The 19782-nt window shown below is 34.7% G+C and overlaps 1 protein-coding gene across 1 annotated transcript in view; it reads right to left on the bottom strand.

The window, feature by feature from the left end:
• Positions 1-19782, bottom strand: part of LMBRD1 (LMBR1 domain containing 1) — a 91494-nt gene that overhangs the window by 57674 nt on the left and 14038 nt on the right. Inside the window, exons 4-5 of the mRNA XM_019749339.3 lie at positions 7247-7344; positions 4848-4915 (exon numbers count right to left, since the gene is read on the bottom strand). Of these exons, the coding sequence (XP_019604898.1) occupies positions 4848-4915; positions 7247-7344 (166 nt within the window). The remainder of the gene's footprint in view (positions 1-4847; positions 4916-7246; positions 7345-19782) is intronic.

Here is a 19782-nt window from a genome sequence, read left to right as displayed (position 1 = left end):
GGGCCCAGGATGGGGAAAGAAGACTCAGGAAGGCAGAGCAGCAGCTGAAGGATATGGAAGCATTTCAACCTTTTAACAACCAGAAGGGGCAAACCAGTTTCACTGACCAAATACCAGCCCTATAGACAAAGGTCTATAAAACAAAAAGGAATACCTCCTAACAGATGCAAAGGCAACTGAGGTCAGATGAGTCTGGAATACATGCATCAGTTTTGATGAGAAGATAGCAGTTAAGATTATCAGGCATTTGCTAAATGGTTATGACATAAAAAATGGTGATCAACTTTTGGTTAGGGGTTCTTGCTACATTACATTTGTGTGGTAGAAAGGTATACTTTCTTAATCTCTGTCCCTCTCAAAAAAAAAAAAAAAAAAAAAAAGACACATGGTATTAGATCAAGATAAGAACTTGAGCCTTGTAAGATCAAAAATTTCCCTCATACTCTTGAAAACAGTAAAACTGAAAAACTACTTAGTAAAAATATTTTATACCCAATCTGACTCACTGAATAAGATAAATACAGATGATTATCCCTTCAGGAAAAGACAAAGGAAAGGCTAATGAATTTCAATAGATTTAAAATTAATTTAGCAGAATTGAAAATAGAGAATTCATATATGGAAGCCCTAACCACCAACATAAGGATATGTGGCTACTAGGCCTTCAGGTAGGTAATTAAAGTTAAATGAGGTCCTAAGGGTAGGACCTTCCGGATGGAATTGGTGTCCTGATAAGAGGAACAGATACCAGAGAGCAGTCTTTCTACCCCAGTGAGAACACACAGGAAAGAGCATGTGAGGACACAGTGAGTAGGTGGCTGGCTGTCCAAGAGCCAGGAAGAAAAACTTGCCAGCACCTTGATTATGGACTTACGGCATTCTGATCAGACCAATGCAATATACATGTAATTCATCTTTTTTTTTTTTTAATCTAATCTGCTGACTAATTTCTACTCTTTCAAATTTCAATTCAAATATTACTTCCTCTTAGGTCTTCCCTGATTCTGCAAGGTAGAATTCCTACAGCAAAGGGTAGACACTTACTATTCCACCATCAACACCTCTTATTAGAGCACTTAAATACTGCAATTCAAGTTATTTGCATCTCTAACCACTGTGAACACTGAGGACAGAGACCAAGACCCTCCATCTTTCTCTCTAGGATCCTGCACACTACCCAACATGCAAGTGCTCCAAAAATGTTAGCTGCATTAATTAATCAAACCTAGATCACATTTGTGCCATAAAATTATCTCTTTGACCAAAAGTACATCACTTAACAAAAACTAGTAATATGTCACTTTCAAGAAAATTTCAGGAAATTTAGTCGATCACTTAATCTAAATGTGTACCTCAATTCAAATATTTACATATGGTAATAAGAACACTATCCTGTATAACAAAAATACTACTAGTGTTTTATTCCCAAACTTCAGACTTGGGAAATATAGGAATGCACATACTCGTTCCTATGTCTATTCCCTAAGCTGATAGATGACTCTGCTTCAAACATCAATGAGAAAATGGAAACCAATCAGAGAGGAACTCTTTCGATTGCATACCAAACTTAGGAACCTACCTGAATCTCTTTTCATTTTTTATCCCTCTTATAACAATAGAGGAAATATCATTCCACCTGAATCAAAGCCTTTCACCTATATAGGTGCGTTGGATGCCATTCCTTCTGGCCTGTTATCCACCTGATAGCCAACATTATCAACTCAACTACAAAAAGGATCCTAGTAATGAGAAAGGCACAGGGAGGCACAGGGAGTAATATTTATCAATCAGTGTCTTATCGCTCACATTTTACTAAGGATAAAACTCATTCTCTCATTGGAGTTAGGTATTGCTACTGGAAGACCAGAAACTAAAATCTGAGTTTCCTAATGCCTGATCTAGTGGCTTACTCAGTATCTCTTCCTGAATGACTGTAAAACTTACCATGAACCAAACTGAGCTTCTGATATTCTCCCACCAAACCTGCTCCTCCTTCAGATTTGCCTGTCTCAGTTAATGGCAATGTCACCCTTCCTGTGTAGTAAAGAATTTGGTCTTGCCCAAAAAGAGGTCTAAATTTTGCCAATGGCTCTGAGAGGGAATTATGTCACACCTGATAGGAGTGTCTTCGTTTAGGGCAGAGGCTGGCACACCCAATCTTAGGTGGTGGGCCAGAGAGACCAACCCTGGGATTTAAGGTGGGGGCTTCTGATCATGTGGCATCAGTTAACCTGGAGGTTGAGATAACTACATGGGCAATCCACCAGGGATGCTACATAAACACCAAGGTTCTTGTGAGCCTCTCTGGTCAGCATTACTCTATGCACAATGTCAGAGGTCGATGCCAGAAAGGTAACATGTTCTGAGGACAATAGACGCTTCATATCTGGAATCCTCCCAGACTGTCCCATGCTTCTTATTTTGGTTGATTTTACCCTGTATTTATATCTGTAATAAATGGTAACCATGAATGTAATTGCTTTTAGTGGGTTCTGTGATTCTTTCTAGAGAATTATCAAACCTGAGGGTGGATTTAGGAAGCCCCCAAAATTAGTTGGTATCAAAAGTGAGAGAAGCATTCCTCAGATGTTGTAGTCTAACTAACTCTGACTACGTGCATTCCCAATTCCTCTTTCTCTCATACTCCAACTATCTGACCTATCAGAAAATCCCACTGGCTCTCTCTCATGATAGGCAGAAATACATCACTACTGCTACCATCATACCTTGCCTTGGTTATGGCAATAACTTCCCAACAGATCTCATGTTTCTACCTTTACCTCCATAAAGTCAAATCTCAAAACACCATCCAGAGTTGCTTTTAAAATGTCAGTTGTTCACTCAATGACAAAAGCCCTCTGATAGCTTCTCATCTCCCTCAGAAGAAATGCCAAAGTCCTTACAATGGTCTATGATGCCCTACTGAATCGGGCAGCTCTAGTTACCTCTGACCGTATCTTCAGCTCCTCCATGTTTCATTCACTCCACACCAGCCACACTAGTTTCCTCACTTTGTCTGGAACATGCAGACACTTTCCTGCCTCAGGGCTTGTCACTTGCTCTTGGCTCTGACTGGAATGCACTTCTCCCCACATATATTCATAGCTCCCTCTTCCTTCAAGTGCTTCTCAGCATTGCCTTTGCTAAAATTTCACACCCCTAACACACCTATTTTATTTTCTTTCCCTGTCTCCATAATGCCTCCTAAATGTATGCTCCACGAGAAGGACAAGTTGTCTTTTCTATTAATTGCTGTTTTACCAGCACCTTGTACTATATCTGGAACATAACAAGTACACAATAAATATTTGAAAAATAAGTGAATATTATATTGTTAAAGATGGCTAGTCAAATTTTGCCTCTTATTATTTTCAAGGAACCATCCACTTCACTTTTATATACTGCTTTTAAATAAATAAATATCATCTAGAGAATCAGCTAAAGCTTATTAAAATTGTGCAAAATGTAAACTCTCTAAATGAGGACTGAACGTGACTTTCCATTAAAAAAAAAAGTGTATTTTAGAATAAACTTCAGGATCCCTTTGCCTGGGACAGATGTTCTGGCAGTTACAAAGATTTGTGGTTTTATGGATGGTTCTCAATCATGCTCTAAATCAGGAGTTGGCAAACTACTGACTGTCTGTGTTTGCAAGTAAGAACTACTTTAGAGCTAGTACAAGAGGAAAGATGAGTAGTTGAGTACCCACGAGACCATATGGACCTCTAACCTAAAATACTTACAACCTACCCTTTAACAAATGTTTGCTAATCTGTTCTAGATAGTTTTACAGATAAGGGACCTACACATTCACAAAGCAAATTCACGTAACTAGATTTGGCTTTCTTTAAAAGGTCAACAGACACTAAGAAATTTATTCAGTAGCTAAAATAAGTAGCAAAACCATTAAAAAATGTCCTTTCAACAAGTATTATCTTTCATGACACATCAAGGCAGGCTAAAGGAACTGGAAATATGCCTTGACTGTAGAACATTTGCATTCTAACAACTCCTAGAACTACAAAAAGTTACTGATCAGTTTTATTCTCATCACAAATTGTATTCGATAAATGAAATTTTTCATTTATTTAAATTTCTGAGATCAAATTTTAAACAGAAACTTTAAAAAACGTATTAGCACCTCACATATTTCCTAACATAAAAAAAGAAGCAAGACTTTAACAAGAACGCCTCCCATTAAAAAGGACAAATGTTTTCCAAAGAGAAAAATCGAATGTATAAAAACTGTGCGAAACTTTATTGATATTAGTATAAAAATTTAAGGAAGAAGAATTAAAGAAGAACTCATTGATAAAGATTAAATTCAAAGATTTAAAGAAAGATGCATCAAATCTTAAAAGATACACTGACAAGGGTTTTCATCAAAGTATTGTTTTCCATTCCATAAGAATGGAAAAAAAATATCATAAATGGCCAAGTAGTCATCACTAGAAGATCAGTCAAATAAATTGTTGTATCTTAAGTGGAATGCAATACAGAATAATTGATGGATCTACATGTATTATACTGAAGAGATGCCTACAATGTCAATAAGTAGATTTTCAAGAATTACATAAAATATAATCACATTTATGTAACATTACCACATGGAGGGTATATGTGTAGAGGAGGCTGCATTCTGCATGTATTTGAGCACATAAAAATTGTCTAGATAGAACAACATAGTCAAAAAGGTTAACTGTGGTTATTACTTTGCGGTAATATAAAATCTGGTTTGTTCTTTATTTTTAAATTTTGCTTTATTCTTTCCTAGATTTTTCTGAAGTATTATTATTATTAAAATAATGCTATTTCAATTTTCAGGGGAAAAAAAAATCAACACTTACCCCACTAAAAGCAGAAGTGCACAAATCACAGCAAATCCCAAAGTATACTTAAGTGCCGTTTTAATTTGCTAGATGTCAAGGGGGGAAAAGTATACCATTTAGTAAGAACTTTAAACTATAAAATATTCTTGCTACAGTGTAACAGTATTTTCACATCAAATGTATGTTTATATTCAACTGTATAGTTTCCCTTGTTGAAAAAAAAATCTTAAAATTTAAAGAAAAACAATGTATATGCCACATCTTAAATATCTTTGCAAACTACATTAGCTTTTAAAATCTTTTCAATGGTTAGACCTTGTGAAAAGGAGTACACTTAAAGCATAATTAATTCTCCAATGGTCATCTTTAGTAAAATTATCTTAATATTTAATAAAATATTACCCCAAACAGGGAGCAATCAGAATCTACAATGGCCCTACTCCAATTTACCAAAATGGGTTATAATTATAATAAATATTTAATATACATACATCTGTATAAGTATATATGTACTACATATGAAACATGTAATATATATAAAATATATCTAAAACATATTTAAATAGATAAAACATATATCATACAAGGACTGTTCTATGAACTTTACATATGTTAACTCATTTCATTCTCACAATAACTCTGAGGTACGTGTTCTCATCCCTGCGTTAGAGATAAAGAAGACGAAGCCCAGAGAGGTTAAATAATTTGCTGAAAGTCTCTCGGGTGGTAAGTGATTAAACAAGAACCTGAAGCCAGGAACTCAGGTGTTTCAAGTCTGTGTTTTGCTTGGTGCCCACAATGTAATCCAAATATAAAGAAAAACACAAAGCGGGACATTCTAAATATGGAAAGGAAAGTTAATCTCAAAGAAAAAGTTAAGTCACTGAGAAAAAACATTATCTGTCTCTCAGTTTAATGAAATCTCTAAAAATGACCTTCCAAAAGTTAAATTCATACTTCATATTAGTTCTTGTTCACAAAGGAGTTAAGATAGTCTTTAGGGGAAAAAAAAACCTAAAGTAAAGGTAAGGAGGATCTTCAGATCAACCGAAGTGCTAAAGAAGATGCACTTTAGAAAAGTGAATAAAGAAAGCTTATTTCTCATTCGGTTTTTAACATTAAAGTTGTAACCAGCCACTTTATCTTACATACCTTAGATTTTCAAATATAGAGTTATATAGTATCTGCAAATAGTAATTTTGACATTCTTTATAATATTTAAACATCTCATTTTTTTCTCTAACAAACTATACTGATTGCAACTCTGGGACTCATTTAAAATATTGTTGATGTACTTACTCCTGATCTCAGTGCAAATGTTTTAAGGTTTTAATTAGCATGGTTAAGCATATGCTGGCTTTTGAATCAATATATTTGTTTTTGTACTTAAATACAAAACATAAACAAAGCATAAAACAAATTTCCATAACTCAATAAAAAGACAAAAGATATTTATTATTTAAAGCTGTTTTTTCCCTTTAAATCAAAAATAAAATGTTCAATTTTGACAAATACCTTTCCACAAATTCTTCTTCAAACTATTAAATTATTATATATTAATAGATGTGCTGATCCTAAACTAGTCATGCACTCTAGAGATAAGTCTAACTCAGTTATTCTATATTACTGTATTTTTAAGATACCCCTGCATTCGATTTACTAATATTTTAATTAATATTTTTATACCAATACTTAAGTAATACTGGTCTGCAGTTTCAGACATGCATATGTGTTACATTTACCAGGTTTTTGTATCAATGTTATCCTGGATTAGTAAGACTAGTCTGCAAGTGTTCCCTTACGCCCTAGAACAGGGATCCGCAAATTATACCTGTGGGCCACAGGTCGCCCACCTCCTATTCTATTGCATCACATCATGCTCATTAAGTCCTGTCTGGCTGTATTCACACTACAACAGCAGAGTTGAGTAGTTGAGACAGAGACTATGTGGCCCTTAAAGACTAAAATACTTACTACCTGGTCTTTTACAGAAAAGTTTACTAATCCCCACTCTGGAATTGATCTGTCTAAAATAATAGTCACAAGTTACGTGCGGCTATTGAGCACCTGAAATCTGGCTAGTTTGAACTGAGATGGCTATACGTGTAAAATACACTCTAAATTTAAAATAGTGTGGAAAAAAGGACTATTTCATTAATAATATGATTTGACTCTATTTTGAAATGATAATACTTGAAACATATGACATTAAATGTAACATATTAAAATAACTTCAACTATTCCTTTTTACTTATTTTAATGTGGCTACTAGAAAATTTAAAATTTCACATGTGGCTCACGTTATGCTTCTATTAGAAAACGCTGCTCGACAATAAATTCAGTCACACCATTCTTTGAAAAAGGAGGAAATAATGGTTCCCTCCTTAAAGTGAGACCTCTAAAATAAGGACACTTACAGTGCATTTACCAGTATCATCGTCATCCTTTTCTTCATAGTAGAAGTAGACAAAAGGGATCCAGAGGAACACACAGAATAATATAACAGAATATAAGGCTGTGGAAAGAAATAATAAACTGAGTTCTACTAAATATATAAACTTAATAACTATTATATGTATATTTATGAATTTTATCTATATACACGTATATAATCACATACCAAATTCACTCCCCCATCTGGTCCTTATACTGATAACTCTATGTTTACATGTAAAAACTAAATCAACCTTTGTTGACCTGTCCCAAGAAATCGGTAACACTATTAGATAGCTAACAAATCATAATTTAGGTAAACCATGCAGCAATTTTTAACAATAACAATGATAATTATGCCAATAACACTTGTGGCAGCTGACATCTGAGCTCTTGCTATGCACTCAACAACACAGTGCTAAGAACTTCTTGTGAACCATCTACCTCGTTTAAATGAACTTTAACTTTTATATTTCTTCCAACTTAAAACCCACTCCAGTTGATACAACTGTTACAGTTGCCAGTAACTCAAGTTAAAGAAACAGCTATAATTATAATGTCCTTTTGATACCAATAATTTCCCAAATCTAAGTTTAAAATATGGAGTATTATGAAAAAGGTCCTATACAAATCAAGTTACAGAAAAGGTAAGAACAATAAAATAGTAAAATCGAAGTTAATTGCTATGAATTACCATTTACCTGTTTTTAAAATAATGTTGGATTTGAGATACTTTCAACCAGTAGTAAATAAAAATATTTATTTTAATTCATATGGAACTTAAAATTTGAACAGCCAAAAATAGAGTACAGTTAACAATAAAAACAGCATAAACAACTTTCGAAGAGTTAAACCGACCTCAGAACTTTCTTTCAAATCTTCTATGTATTTAAATTTATCTGCATACACATAAGTTCATGGAAATAATAGTAACAATACAATTATATAAAGCAATCACAGTATGATAATCATCACACTCCTTTGTAAAGCATTTGTTAATAATGTACAATAAAACCTCTATGACTTATTATATTGGAAGGAATGACTGTCTGAGTTATAGAATTTTTAAACATGATCTTAATACTTCATAGCACTACCTCATTTATCTGGAGGCCACTTATGATACGGCCCCCACTAAATCCAACATAGCTAAAAAATCTCAGCATAAAAAGAGCCCTAAATAACCAACAGAAAGGTCAGAGTTAATTTATACTGAGCAATTACAAAATGACTGTCAGCATACTAAATTTTGGCACTACAGATATTTAGTGAAATTTATGCAGTCTTTAAATGTTATGAGAAACTAATAAAGACAGTAAATCATTACGTAATGAGTATTGTGTTTCTACTACAAACCAGGGAGTATTTAGTACTAACATGTCTATTACAAACCTAAGAGCCAGGGGAAATAAACATATTAAAAAAAGTAAACAAATAAGTACGTATTCTAAAAGCTTTGAAAAATTAAACATAAAAGGGACAGGACTATAAATCAGCCGTAAATACCATAACATTATTATGATTTAAATAATCAAATAATTTCTATAGAACAGGAAAAACCCTGAATTAGTATAACGAAGTTCAGTGGGCTGATAGCCACATGCCAAAAACTGCTAAATGAACAGATGCAGTAAGGTTTGGGTTCAGCCTCAGTACGTCGCTTGTGTCTACTACCTGGTTGCCTTGGCCTTTACACCAGGGGTGCCAAAAATATGTATACACATGACTTGTATTCGTCTTTTCATATCAGTATATATTGAGTATTACACTTTTAATACAGTTTTTTCCTTTCTTAAAATGTGTATGTATATTTTTTGGCACCTTCTGTATAGCCAAAGAGCCTAATTTTTCATAAACATTCCTAGTATTCCTGGACTAGAGTGATAGATGATCTTATAATTATGTAAGTTACCATCATATTCAATTAGCAAAATAAGATAAAATAATTCCTATAACTCAATAAAATACAAATAACCTTTCTTTTAATGGACAAAAGACCAACAGATATTTCACCATAATATAAACAAAACGGCCAATAAGCACATTTTAAAAGCTGCTCAGTGTCATTAGTCATCAGGAAGATGCAAACTAAACCCACAATGAGATACTGCAGACCCTTTAGAATGGCTAAAATTAAACTGATAATACCAAATGTTGACAAGAATGTAGAACAACTGACATTCCCACACTTTGCTGGAGTGACTATAAAACGGCACGACACTGTAGAAAACTGTTTAGTAGTTTCTTACCAAGTTCAACATACACCTACCATAGGACCCAACAATTCTATTCCTCTAGCACTGAATTACAACAACAGATGCAAAGTGTTTCTGCCCAGAGAAGCCTGCCTGAGATGCAGGGTCCAGGGCTTTTACTGGGGACTGCAATACAGGCACATATGCCCAAGTGACAAGCTAGGATTACCAAAACTACAGACCTTGCCAACAAACAAAGCAAGTATTCACCATAGATCATGTTTTGCACAATCTAAGCAAGCTTCTACACATGGTTCGTATTCACTTGTATAAAACCACCTTATCAATTACTAACACAAGGAACATCCCAATGGCTGGGTTCCCAGGAGTTGGTCAAGGATCAGCCATACAAGCAGGCCCTCCTGAAGATATGTGAGAGTTGAACATTGGGTAAGCTGCATTAACACTTTCACAAGAATGTGCACAGCAATATTATTCACAGTGACAAACACTGGAAATGATCCAAATGTCCATCAACAGATGAATGGATAAGCAAACTGAGTGTTACATTCATACAAAAGCCTATTATACAGCAATAAAAAGAGAATTTACAGATACATGAGATAAGAATGAGTCTTACAGACCTTATGCAAAATAAAACAAGCTTAGACACCAGAATACATTTTTTATGATTGTATTTAAGGAAGTTCTAAAACTAGCAAAACTATTATGACACAAGTCAAAAGAGTGGCTGGGGCCGCTGCTGACGATACAGAGACATGAGGATGTACGATAAGCAAAACTCTCGACTCTCATATGTTGCTGTTTGCCATATCCGAAAAAAGACAGTTTTTAGAAATCAACACCTAGAGGAAAGAGGTGGAGAAGACACACTATTATGGAGAGACTGACTATATTATCCCCTCAGCAGTCTGTGACCCAAAATAGGTGTAGAACAACTGCTCTCAATCTTTGTTTCTTGACACCACGTTCTAAGCTCCTGGTTCAGTGTTACTTACTACACTGTTCTTTCTCAGTGTCCTTCATATAGATTTCTTCCTTTAACTCATAAATGTTAAACTGTAAAGACAGAATTAAGTTAACATTTTTATGTGTTTCAGATCAATTCTAATGTCAAGTTGGGCTTATAGATCTGTAAATGAAAACTAAAATCGCTGCTACCACTATCATGAAACAGAGAAATTGCTTCTTTTCATGTTCTACTTTAAACTAATAGCTATTTTCAAAGGAAAATTACTCTTAACTCCAACAGTGACGACACTCTCATATCTTGACTTCTTTATAAAGTAAGCTTTTACTTGTAAATGTTTTGTTGAAAGATTGCTAGTAGCAAGTAAAAGATAAACAGACTATTGGTTTAACAGTCCCACTAACATCAAAGAAAACATATAAAGAAAATATTTTAAAACCTCAAGTCCACAGAAATTGGCAAAAATTAAACTCATAAAACAAGTTCTCTTTTAAAATAACTTACAAAGAACTAGCATAAACAAGTTAACAGAGAGCCATGGACAAAAAGGCCATGGACAAAATCTGTGGCAAAGATTGCATGACAACTCTTGTGATTTTTTTTTTTTTAAATTACACAAAGCAACCAACCTATCTTTTAAAAACTGTTTGTCATTAAACTATAACTCCCATGAAAATTAATTTGGATAAATTAGGCTTTCGAATTTTTAGACATTCTTTATTCCTCCCAGCTACCAATGGAAACACTAAGACGAAGAGTAATTTAGTCCATATTGTGATAGTACAATTAATCATTACACAGCTTTTTGTTTTAGATGGTCAACGTATAAAGATATTTTGGAAACTCTAATAAAAGCCTTCTACAATTATCCCATTTGCTCAGCTTAAGAAATCTGGGGTAAGACTGCTAGAAACATATCCAGTACCCATTTTCCTTTCAGCTGGCATTCCCCTTTTTGTCTTTCCCTTTTCCACCTGCTTCCTGCCTGAAATGAATGTGGGACACCTTAAACCCCAGCCACCATTTTGGATTCTGTGGTAACCTTCAGATGGAAGTCATGTACTAAGGGTAGCAGGCAGAGAAGAAACAAGCATAGGACCCTCATGATGCCATGACGCTGCCACAGCAATCCCAGAGAGCCCATCTCCAAACTTATTTGAAGTGACACTGAAAAACCACTGCACTAGTTAAGCAATGTATTTCCAACCTGTTAATAGCAGCCAGTTGTAATTCCTGAAACAGAATGTGGTACAAGAAATGGAGTAGCCCACATATTCACTCCTGAGCTATCCTGAGCCCTTGGTGAGCCTGCCTGTGAGGGTAAGTGTAATAGATCTCAGCTAACTTTTGCCATTGAACATGGTAGCATGTTCCACAGAAGTGCCACAGAATCCTCTGGTTTCAAGATATACTTGTCTTCACTGTGCAGCAGCAACCCTACTTCTCTTAATAATCAGCATGAATCACTCCAACTGATCTGATAACTAGTATTGCCCTGCTCATTCAATGAGGTAAGGAGACAAAAATGGTCAAGTAGAAATCTCACCTCCTAATTCAGTGAAACTACTGTTTCACCCTTGCTGGAAGTACTCCCATATGGCTATTAAAGAATTCTAAACCAGCAGAGCTCAGTTGCAAGGTAAGAAGCAAAAGGTTTGTGAGTAGTTCACTAGGAATAATAGTACAAACTGCCATACTCACTAAGTTATCAGTAACACGTACAGAGTATGGGAGAAAGAGAACCATATAGTGCCCTCTGGTCCACAGCATTCTCTAAGAGAAAGTAATTCTCAATTCACTGTATGAAGCTAGCAGAGCTTTGATACTCCAACCTGACAAGAAAAAGATGAAGGAAAATTACAGACCAGTCTCACCTATGAATCAATTTTTAAAAGAATCCTAAACAAGACAGCAAATAAACTCCATCAGATTTAAAACCAAACCAAAAAAGGCACCAAGACCAATCTAGGATCTTCCGAGGAATGCAAAATTAAAGAATAATCTACCCATGTGACATATCAGTTGAATTTTGAAAACAAACAAATCTCACGATTATCTCCCCTGATAATATGTATTTAATTCAACAAACAACATCATTCTAAGGGTCATGTATACGGCTAAATCAAAATTCAGAAGATCCTACCATGTTTCCCTTTAAATAAGACTTAGCCAGACAATAGCTCTAATGCGTCTTTTGGAGTAAAAATTAATATAAGACCTGGTATTTATTATATTATATATTACATATATAATTATTATTATTTATATATCATTTATATTATAGCATTTATATTACATTATATTATATATTATACCCGGTCTTCTATTACAGTAAAATAAGACCGGGTCTTATATTAATTTTTGCTCCAAAAGATGCATTAGAGCTCTTTGTCTGGCTAGGTCTTATTTTCGGGGAAACACGGTTGTACCTCCCAGTCTCCAGAACTGTGAGAAACAAGTGTTTGTTGCTTAAGTCACCTAGTGTATGGTATAGTGTTGTAGCAGCATGAGCTAAAACACAACCAGTCTCCTGGATGTGCAGTAGTATCTCATTGGGGATTTCATTTGCATTTCCCTAATGATTAACAATGTTGAACCCCTTTTCATGTGCTTATAAGCAATTTATGTATTTTTATCGGTGAAATGTCTATTCAAATATTTTGCCCATTTTTTTAAGTTGTTTGTGTAATTAAATTGTCTGTGGTTTATCTTCATTATTTAAATTGTGGTTTTTAAAGGCAAGGTTTTTCATTTTTATAAAATAGAATTCACCAGGTTTCTCATGCACAAAGCTGTTGGTATCGCATTCAAGAACTGTGTCCATGTGAACAGCATGAAGTTATGTCTTTTGACTTCTCAAAGTTTTAGTTTAGGTCTATAATTGATTTTAAGTTAATTTTTGTGTATTTTTTTTTAAATGAATTGAAGGGCTACAGCTGTTGAAAATCAACTGACCATTTAATGTAAGGGTCTGCTTTTAGTCTCTGAATTCTATGGCTCTATATACTTATATCCATCTGCAATATTACAATGCCTTGTTTGTTGTGTTTTATAGTACATTTTAAAATTCAGGATGTAATTCTGTTATTCTTTTACAAAATTGTTTTTGGCTACTCTAGATCCTTTGCATTTCTACATAAATTTTAGGGTCTGCTTGTCAATTTCTTTAAAAAAAATAAATAAAAAGGCTGTGGGTCAATTTGAAGGAACACAGCCATAATTGCCACTTTTACAATATTATGTCATCTAATCTATTAACATGAAATATCGCTTTATTTATTTATTTTGATATTCTTTAATTTCTAACAACAATTACTTGTAGTTTTCAGTGTCTTACATTTCTTTCATTAACTGTATTCTCAGGGTTTTTTTTCTTTTCCTTTTGATGCTTTGTGAGTGGAATCATTTTATTCATTTCATTTGCACTGTCAGTTTCTAGTTTTCATATTAATCTTGTATCCTGTGACCCGGCTAAACTTGCTTATTGGTTCTATTTGTCTTTATATAATTCCTTGAGATTTTCTACAAATAGGATCACATGTCAGCTGAGAAAATAAGTATTAATTCTTCCTCTCCAGTTTGAATGCCTGCCTGATGCCTTCCTTCCTCCCTCCCTCCCATTCTTCCTTTTGATTTTTACACTAGTTAGAATCCCCCTTACAATGTTCAACAGCAATTTTGAACAAGACATTCTTGCCTTGTTCTTAATCTTAGAGAAAAAGTGTGCAGTCTGTCACCACTATTAGTGGTAGGTTACTCAGAGATGATCTTTCTCAGACTGAGGAATTTTCCTTCTGTAACTAGTTAGCCGAGTTTCTATTAGCAATGGATACTGGATTTTGTAAAAATAGATGGTTTTCTCATGTCTTTTGAAATGATCATGTGGTTTTTGTCCTTTATTTTATGAATATGGTATGTTACATGAATTGATATTTGGATATTAAACCAACCTTGCATGCTTAGGACGAATCTCACTTTGTAGTGGCATGGCACATAATACGTAATGCTGAATTTAGTTTCCTAAGATTTTGTTACAGATTTTGTACCTATATTCATGAGGAATATTAGCCCATAGTCTCCTTTTCTTGTAATATCTTTGTTTGACTTTGGGATCTAAGTAATAATGGCCTCCAGAAGGGATTGGAAAGTGTCTCCCCCTCTATTTGTAAAGGATTTGTATATGTAAAGGGTTTGTAAAGGATTGGTATAATTTTTTTAAATACATGATAAAATTCATCAGTGAAAAAAATCTGGATATGGGGTTTTCTTTGTGAGAATATGTTAAATAACTAATTCAATTTTTTTACTCGCTATAGGGCTATTTTTTCATGAGTAACTGTTGGTAATTTATATCTTTCTAGGAATTTGCCCACTTCATCTAACTGTCTGATTAGCTGGTATAAAATTCTTCATAATATTCCTTTATAATTATTTTAATTTTTGTAAAGTTCGCAGTAATGTCCCCCTTTCATTCCTTATTTTGATAACTTGTATCTTCCCTCTCTCAGTCCCTGTTCCCATTCTCCCCTCTCGCCCCTTGCCCTGCCTCTTTCCTCCCTCTCTTCCTTCTCTTTTCTCTCTCTCCCTTTCTCCTCCTTCTCCATCTCTCTCCTCCCTCTCCTTTCTGCCCTCCTTCCTCTCCCCTCTTCTCCCTTATCTTTGTCCCTGCCCTCTCTCTCTCCCTTATTCCTTTCCCTTTCCATCAAGCTAAAGAATTAACCAACTTTATTATTTTTCAGAGAACCTACTTTTCTTTAAAATGTTTTTTTTCTCTATTGTTTTCCTGTTTTCTATTTCATTGATTTCTGCTCTAACCATTACTGTCTTTCTTCTGCTTCCTTAGAATTCATTTTGCTTTGCTTTTTCTATTTCCCTGATATAGAAGTTTAGGCACTTGAAACTTTTCTAATGGGGGAATTTAAAGCCAAAAATTATCCTCTAAGCACTACTTTAGCAGCATCTCAGAAATTTTGAGACATTGGCATTTTAATTTTTATTTAGGTCAAAACATAACCAAGCTGGAGAGGTAGGGGTAAGGAGGGAGGTAATAGACCTAGTCTAAAATACTACAAACTATCACTGTCCTTACCAGTTTTCACATATAAATACTTCTCAGGCTGTTGTATACCTTTGGTTGATTTCTAAAACACTAAGTTGTTCTTTGTGAATTTTCTTATGCTTTTGGGGAAGAGGATCTAGCAACCTTCTTACTTGGCCATGTATAAAATCACACCCTCAGATCATTCAATTTTAACAACACGGAAGTAATATTTATAAGAAGAGACATGAGAGAGCTTGTTTTCTCTCTCTTTGATCTCTGCCATGTAAAAACAGAACAAGAAGGCAGCCATCTCCAAACAGGAAACAGGTCCTCACCAGGCACCAGATCTATCAGCACCTTGCTCTTAGACTTTCCAGCCACCAGAACTGAGAGAAACTGAACAGGACAGCAGTGAGAAGTGGTCAGAGTCTGGATAAATTGTGAAAAATCAAACAAGGAAATGTTCTGCCATATTTGATACAAAATGTGAAAAAATAGACTCAAGGATCACTCTAAGGTTTTTGGCCTCAGCAACTCTATCCTTCTAGTTGCTATTTACTGAAACAAAGAAATGTATGCAGTATAACAGAATGTGGGTCAGTTGTTGAAATGTTAAATTGCAGATGTATTTAACTTCTTGGTAGAAATTGTCATCGACAATTGGCCACAGGAATATCATGCTCAAGAGAGCTCTGCACAAAGATTTGAATCCACGAGTTTGGCATAAAGATGGTATTTAGAATCAAGCAACAGTATAAGATCACCAAGGGACTAACTGAGACAGAGAATAGGTGTAAAGGTTGAAGCCTGGGGCACGTACACATTAAAGAGTCCAGGCAGAAGAGAAAGAACCAGCAAAGGTACTCAAAAAACACAACGAGTAACGTAAAAAGGAAAATAAAGAACCTGTGTCTCTCTTTCTCTCCTGGAGTGCTAAGGATATTAATTTGACAAATTAATTTACATTTATTTGACAAATTAGTCATTTGTTTGGAGACAGAATGTATAAGTCACACTAGCTATAAGTCCAAGAAAGCACTTGTTTTAATATTTCCTCTTGGAAACAAATTCTTAGGCCTCTAAATCTCAAGGAGTCATTATCTAGAGACTCTCTGGAGCAAACCTAAACAGAAACCACTTGGAAAACTCCCCTGTGATTAAGCACATTCTTTTAAAAAGGGAAAGCAGGAGATAGGATATAACTGTTATCTCATCAAAAACAACTTTTCAGACCCAAATCAAAAAACAACCCCAAAATTAGCCCCTATCTTTCTATCTTGTCTGGGAAAGCAATGAAATATATTAGAGACGTTTTCAAGACAATGGCGTCAAAAGCTGTAAATCTAATGAGATGTGAGGTCAATTCTTTCAATATTAATTTTCCCATATCATTGCACTGAGGTTTATTTCACATGCTCTCTTAGCTGATTTGAAATTAAAATAGCTGATAACACCTATTTAGCACTAACCACGTCTCGCACTCTTAATACGGTGAAGTAGGTACGACTACTCTATTGCCATTTCACAGGTGGAGAAATCATAGAAAAGATAAGTGACTTCAAGGTCCAATGGTACTCTTCTCAAATTAGACACTAGAAGGTTGTAAACTTTAAGTTCAAAATACAAAGTAAAGACTTCAGGTATACTTTTTCAGCAATTAGCCAATAGGGAGTGAGGAGAAACTTCCTAAAGACTCTTTTAGGTGCTCTAAAAGGCCAGCATAAAAATAAATTTGCACATACTTTGACACACTTCTATTTTCACTCTAGAATTCCTTCATAGAAAAAAGTAAAAATTATTAAACACATAATAATCTGAGATTGTTTGAATAAGAGCATCCATACAATGGAAAACAATGCAGTAAAGCTTTTTCTTTTTTTTTTTTACTGTACATGTACAAGATCCTCATAGCAGCAGTATTTGAAATTGCGAAAAACTGAACAACCCAACTGATCATCAATATTAGAATGGATAAACAAACTATGCTATGTTAGCACAATGGAATATTATACAGCAATGAGAATCAACATTGTACTGTTACCTGCAACAATACTAAAGAAGCCAAACAGAAAACCATACATACTATATGATTCAATTTATATCTACACAAAAAAATAGCAGCCTGAAAACTGATGTCAAGAGGAGAAAGAGTGTCCCGGAGAAGGTGACAGGACAACTGCAGAGGGCTGAATGCAACAGCCTTAAATAATTTCTGCTTATGGTTTGGGCTGTCCCCATTTCTACAACCCCTGCATTCAAGAAAAGTCAAAATAAGAAGTTAGGAAAAAATATTAGGTAAAAGAAAAATTCACTTAAAATAAATTAAAGAAAAGTAGATGACCAAAGAACTAAAACTAAAAATGTTGAGAATGGTTAGAAAAAACATTAGACTGAAGTAAACACTTATAATAAATTACAATAAATAAAAGGGAAGAATTAAGGCAAAAATAATTTTGAAACGAAAATAGAATTCAGATAAAAGGTTAAACATATATAAAAGACAAGAGCTAGCATAAGAGGCTCAAACATGAGATTAAAACAGAACTGAAAATGTAAGTCAGACAAAAGCAGTTTTTTACAAGAAAATATCAGAGAAGTTTGAAGACACAGATGAAGAAATAAATACAAATATTCAAAAGGAAAAAAGGAATGAGTCCTTAATGTTTCGGGAGTGGGAACAATATCCTCAAATGAGGGAGTCTCCTTCTGAGAACAGTGTCCCCATGAGTATAGGAAAAAGGGACAGAAATAAACAACTTTACCCTCTCTTCCTTCATTCAGCAAGTTCCAGGAAACTATCTCCTTTGCAGGCAGCTTCAGATAACTGAGGACTGTTAAGCAATCAACAGCTGGCACGTATCCAGTGGGTACAAGCAGCCATCTGCCTAATTTCTGAGAACTTTCCAGAAAACAGCACCCAAAATTTCATTATTGAAACATAAGGTTCTCAAAAATGTAGCTTCCAGAACTTAGGATTAACAGAGACCCTTTCAGCATATCCACGACATGAAAATTATTTTCATACTAATATTAAGACATTGTTTGCCCTTCCACTAGCAGTTATTGTATTCTTCACCACCATGCACTCACCAACGGGGGCAGTTTGATTCAGGGTTTTAATATTTTGTGTGAAGGAAAGTACATATAAAGCATATTTCTGAGAAGCATTTCTGCTATTTCAGTTGTGAGCTATACTAGTCACTTTTGCCCCCAAAGAACTCCATTTTTACTTGAAAAAACAACTGAGAGACTAGCAATGGTTCCCGGACTTGAGTGTTAGGCAGACTTTCTCAAAAATGAATAAAGTGAGCCTTCAAAGAAAGTGAGTATTTTTTGCCACTGATAAAACTTGAACTTTCAAGAAAAAATTAGAATTTTTGGAAAACTTGAATCCACCAAATTTAGAGCCTTACATCTTTCCAATATACAACATTTTCCTGATGAGAACAGTGGTGATATTAACAGGATGCCAAAGGAAATCAGAAGCTCTCAGGATGTAATCTAGTATTAGTATTAAAGGTTCCCAGATGATTTCTGAAGCGGCCTTGGGGTTCAGCGCTGCTAAGCATCCCCATAGATAACATCCTCAGAATTATTTATCAAAAGGCAGCTCATTAAACGGCAAGCAGCTCCAGCTTAGGAAATAACATCCAAGTTGGACTATGTCACTTGTTAATGAGGTGATCTTTAACATCTCTTAAGTATCAATATCCTCATCTGCAAAATGTAAGAAAATACATCCAAAAACTGACACTAATGAAAATTAAACAAAATGTTCAATCTGAGAGTCTTGCACAGTGCCTGGCAAGGTTAGACAATGCCAATGTGTTGGTGTATTAGGAGAGATTAGATGAACCATAGCATCTCACAGAGGGGATGGATTAAAACCGGATTTTACATTGTTTGAATTTTGTGTAGTCCTCAGGATCCAGGAGAAAACGTCTAATAAGTAGTCAGATAGTAACTAGCATTGCTGGAGAAACAGCTGAGCTTCACAATAGTGGCTGTCTTAGAAGCTAAACAATCCTTGCAGGCTCCTAGCTGTAGGCCACCATCTGAGTCAAAGTCAAAAGCCTATTAGCAATGGCGAAAATAAATACGACCAATTTTATAACAACCATCAATATTATCAAATTAAATCTTCTTGCTTTGGTTCCATGGTCATCAAGAAATCTATTCATAATTTGGCTTATGCAAATTTCTTCCCTAGCTCAATGTCTGAACTATCCCATCACAAGGTGTTATATCTCCTACTACAACCAAAGTTCTACAGGGAATCAAACCCGAAATCCC

This window comes from Rhinolophus sinicus, chromosome 2 (genome assembly GCF_057876585.1).
Source record: "Rhinolophus sinicus isolate RSI-liver-muscle chromosome 2, RSI-T2T, whole genome shotgun sequence".
NCBI classification, from domain to species: domain Eukaryota; kingdom Metazoa; phylum Chordata; class Mammalia; order Chiroptera; family Rhinolophidae; genus Rhinolophus; species Rhinolophus sinicus.
The sequence above is the reverse complement of the archived record's forward strand: the minus strand, read 5'-3'. Positions and strand labels throughout refer to the sequence as shown.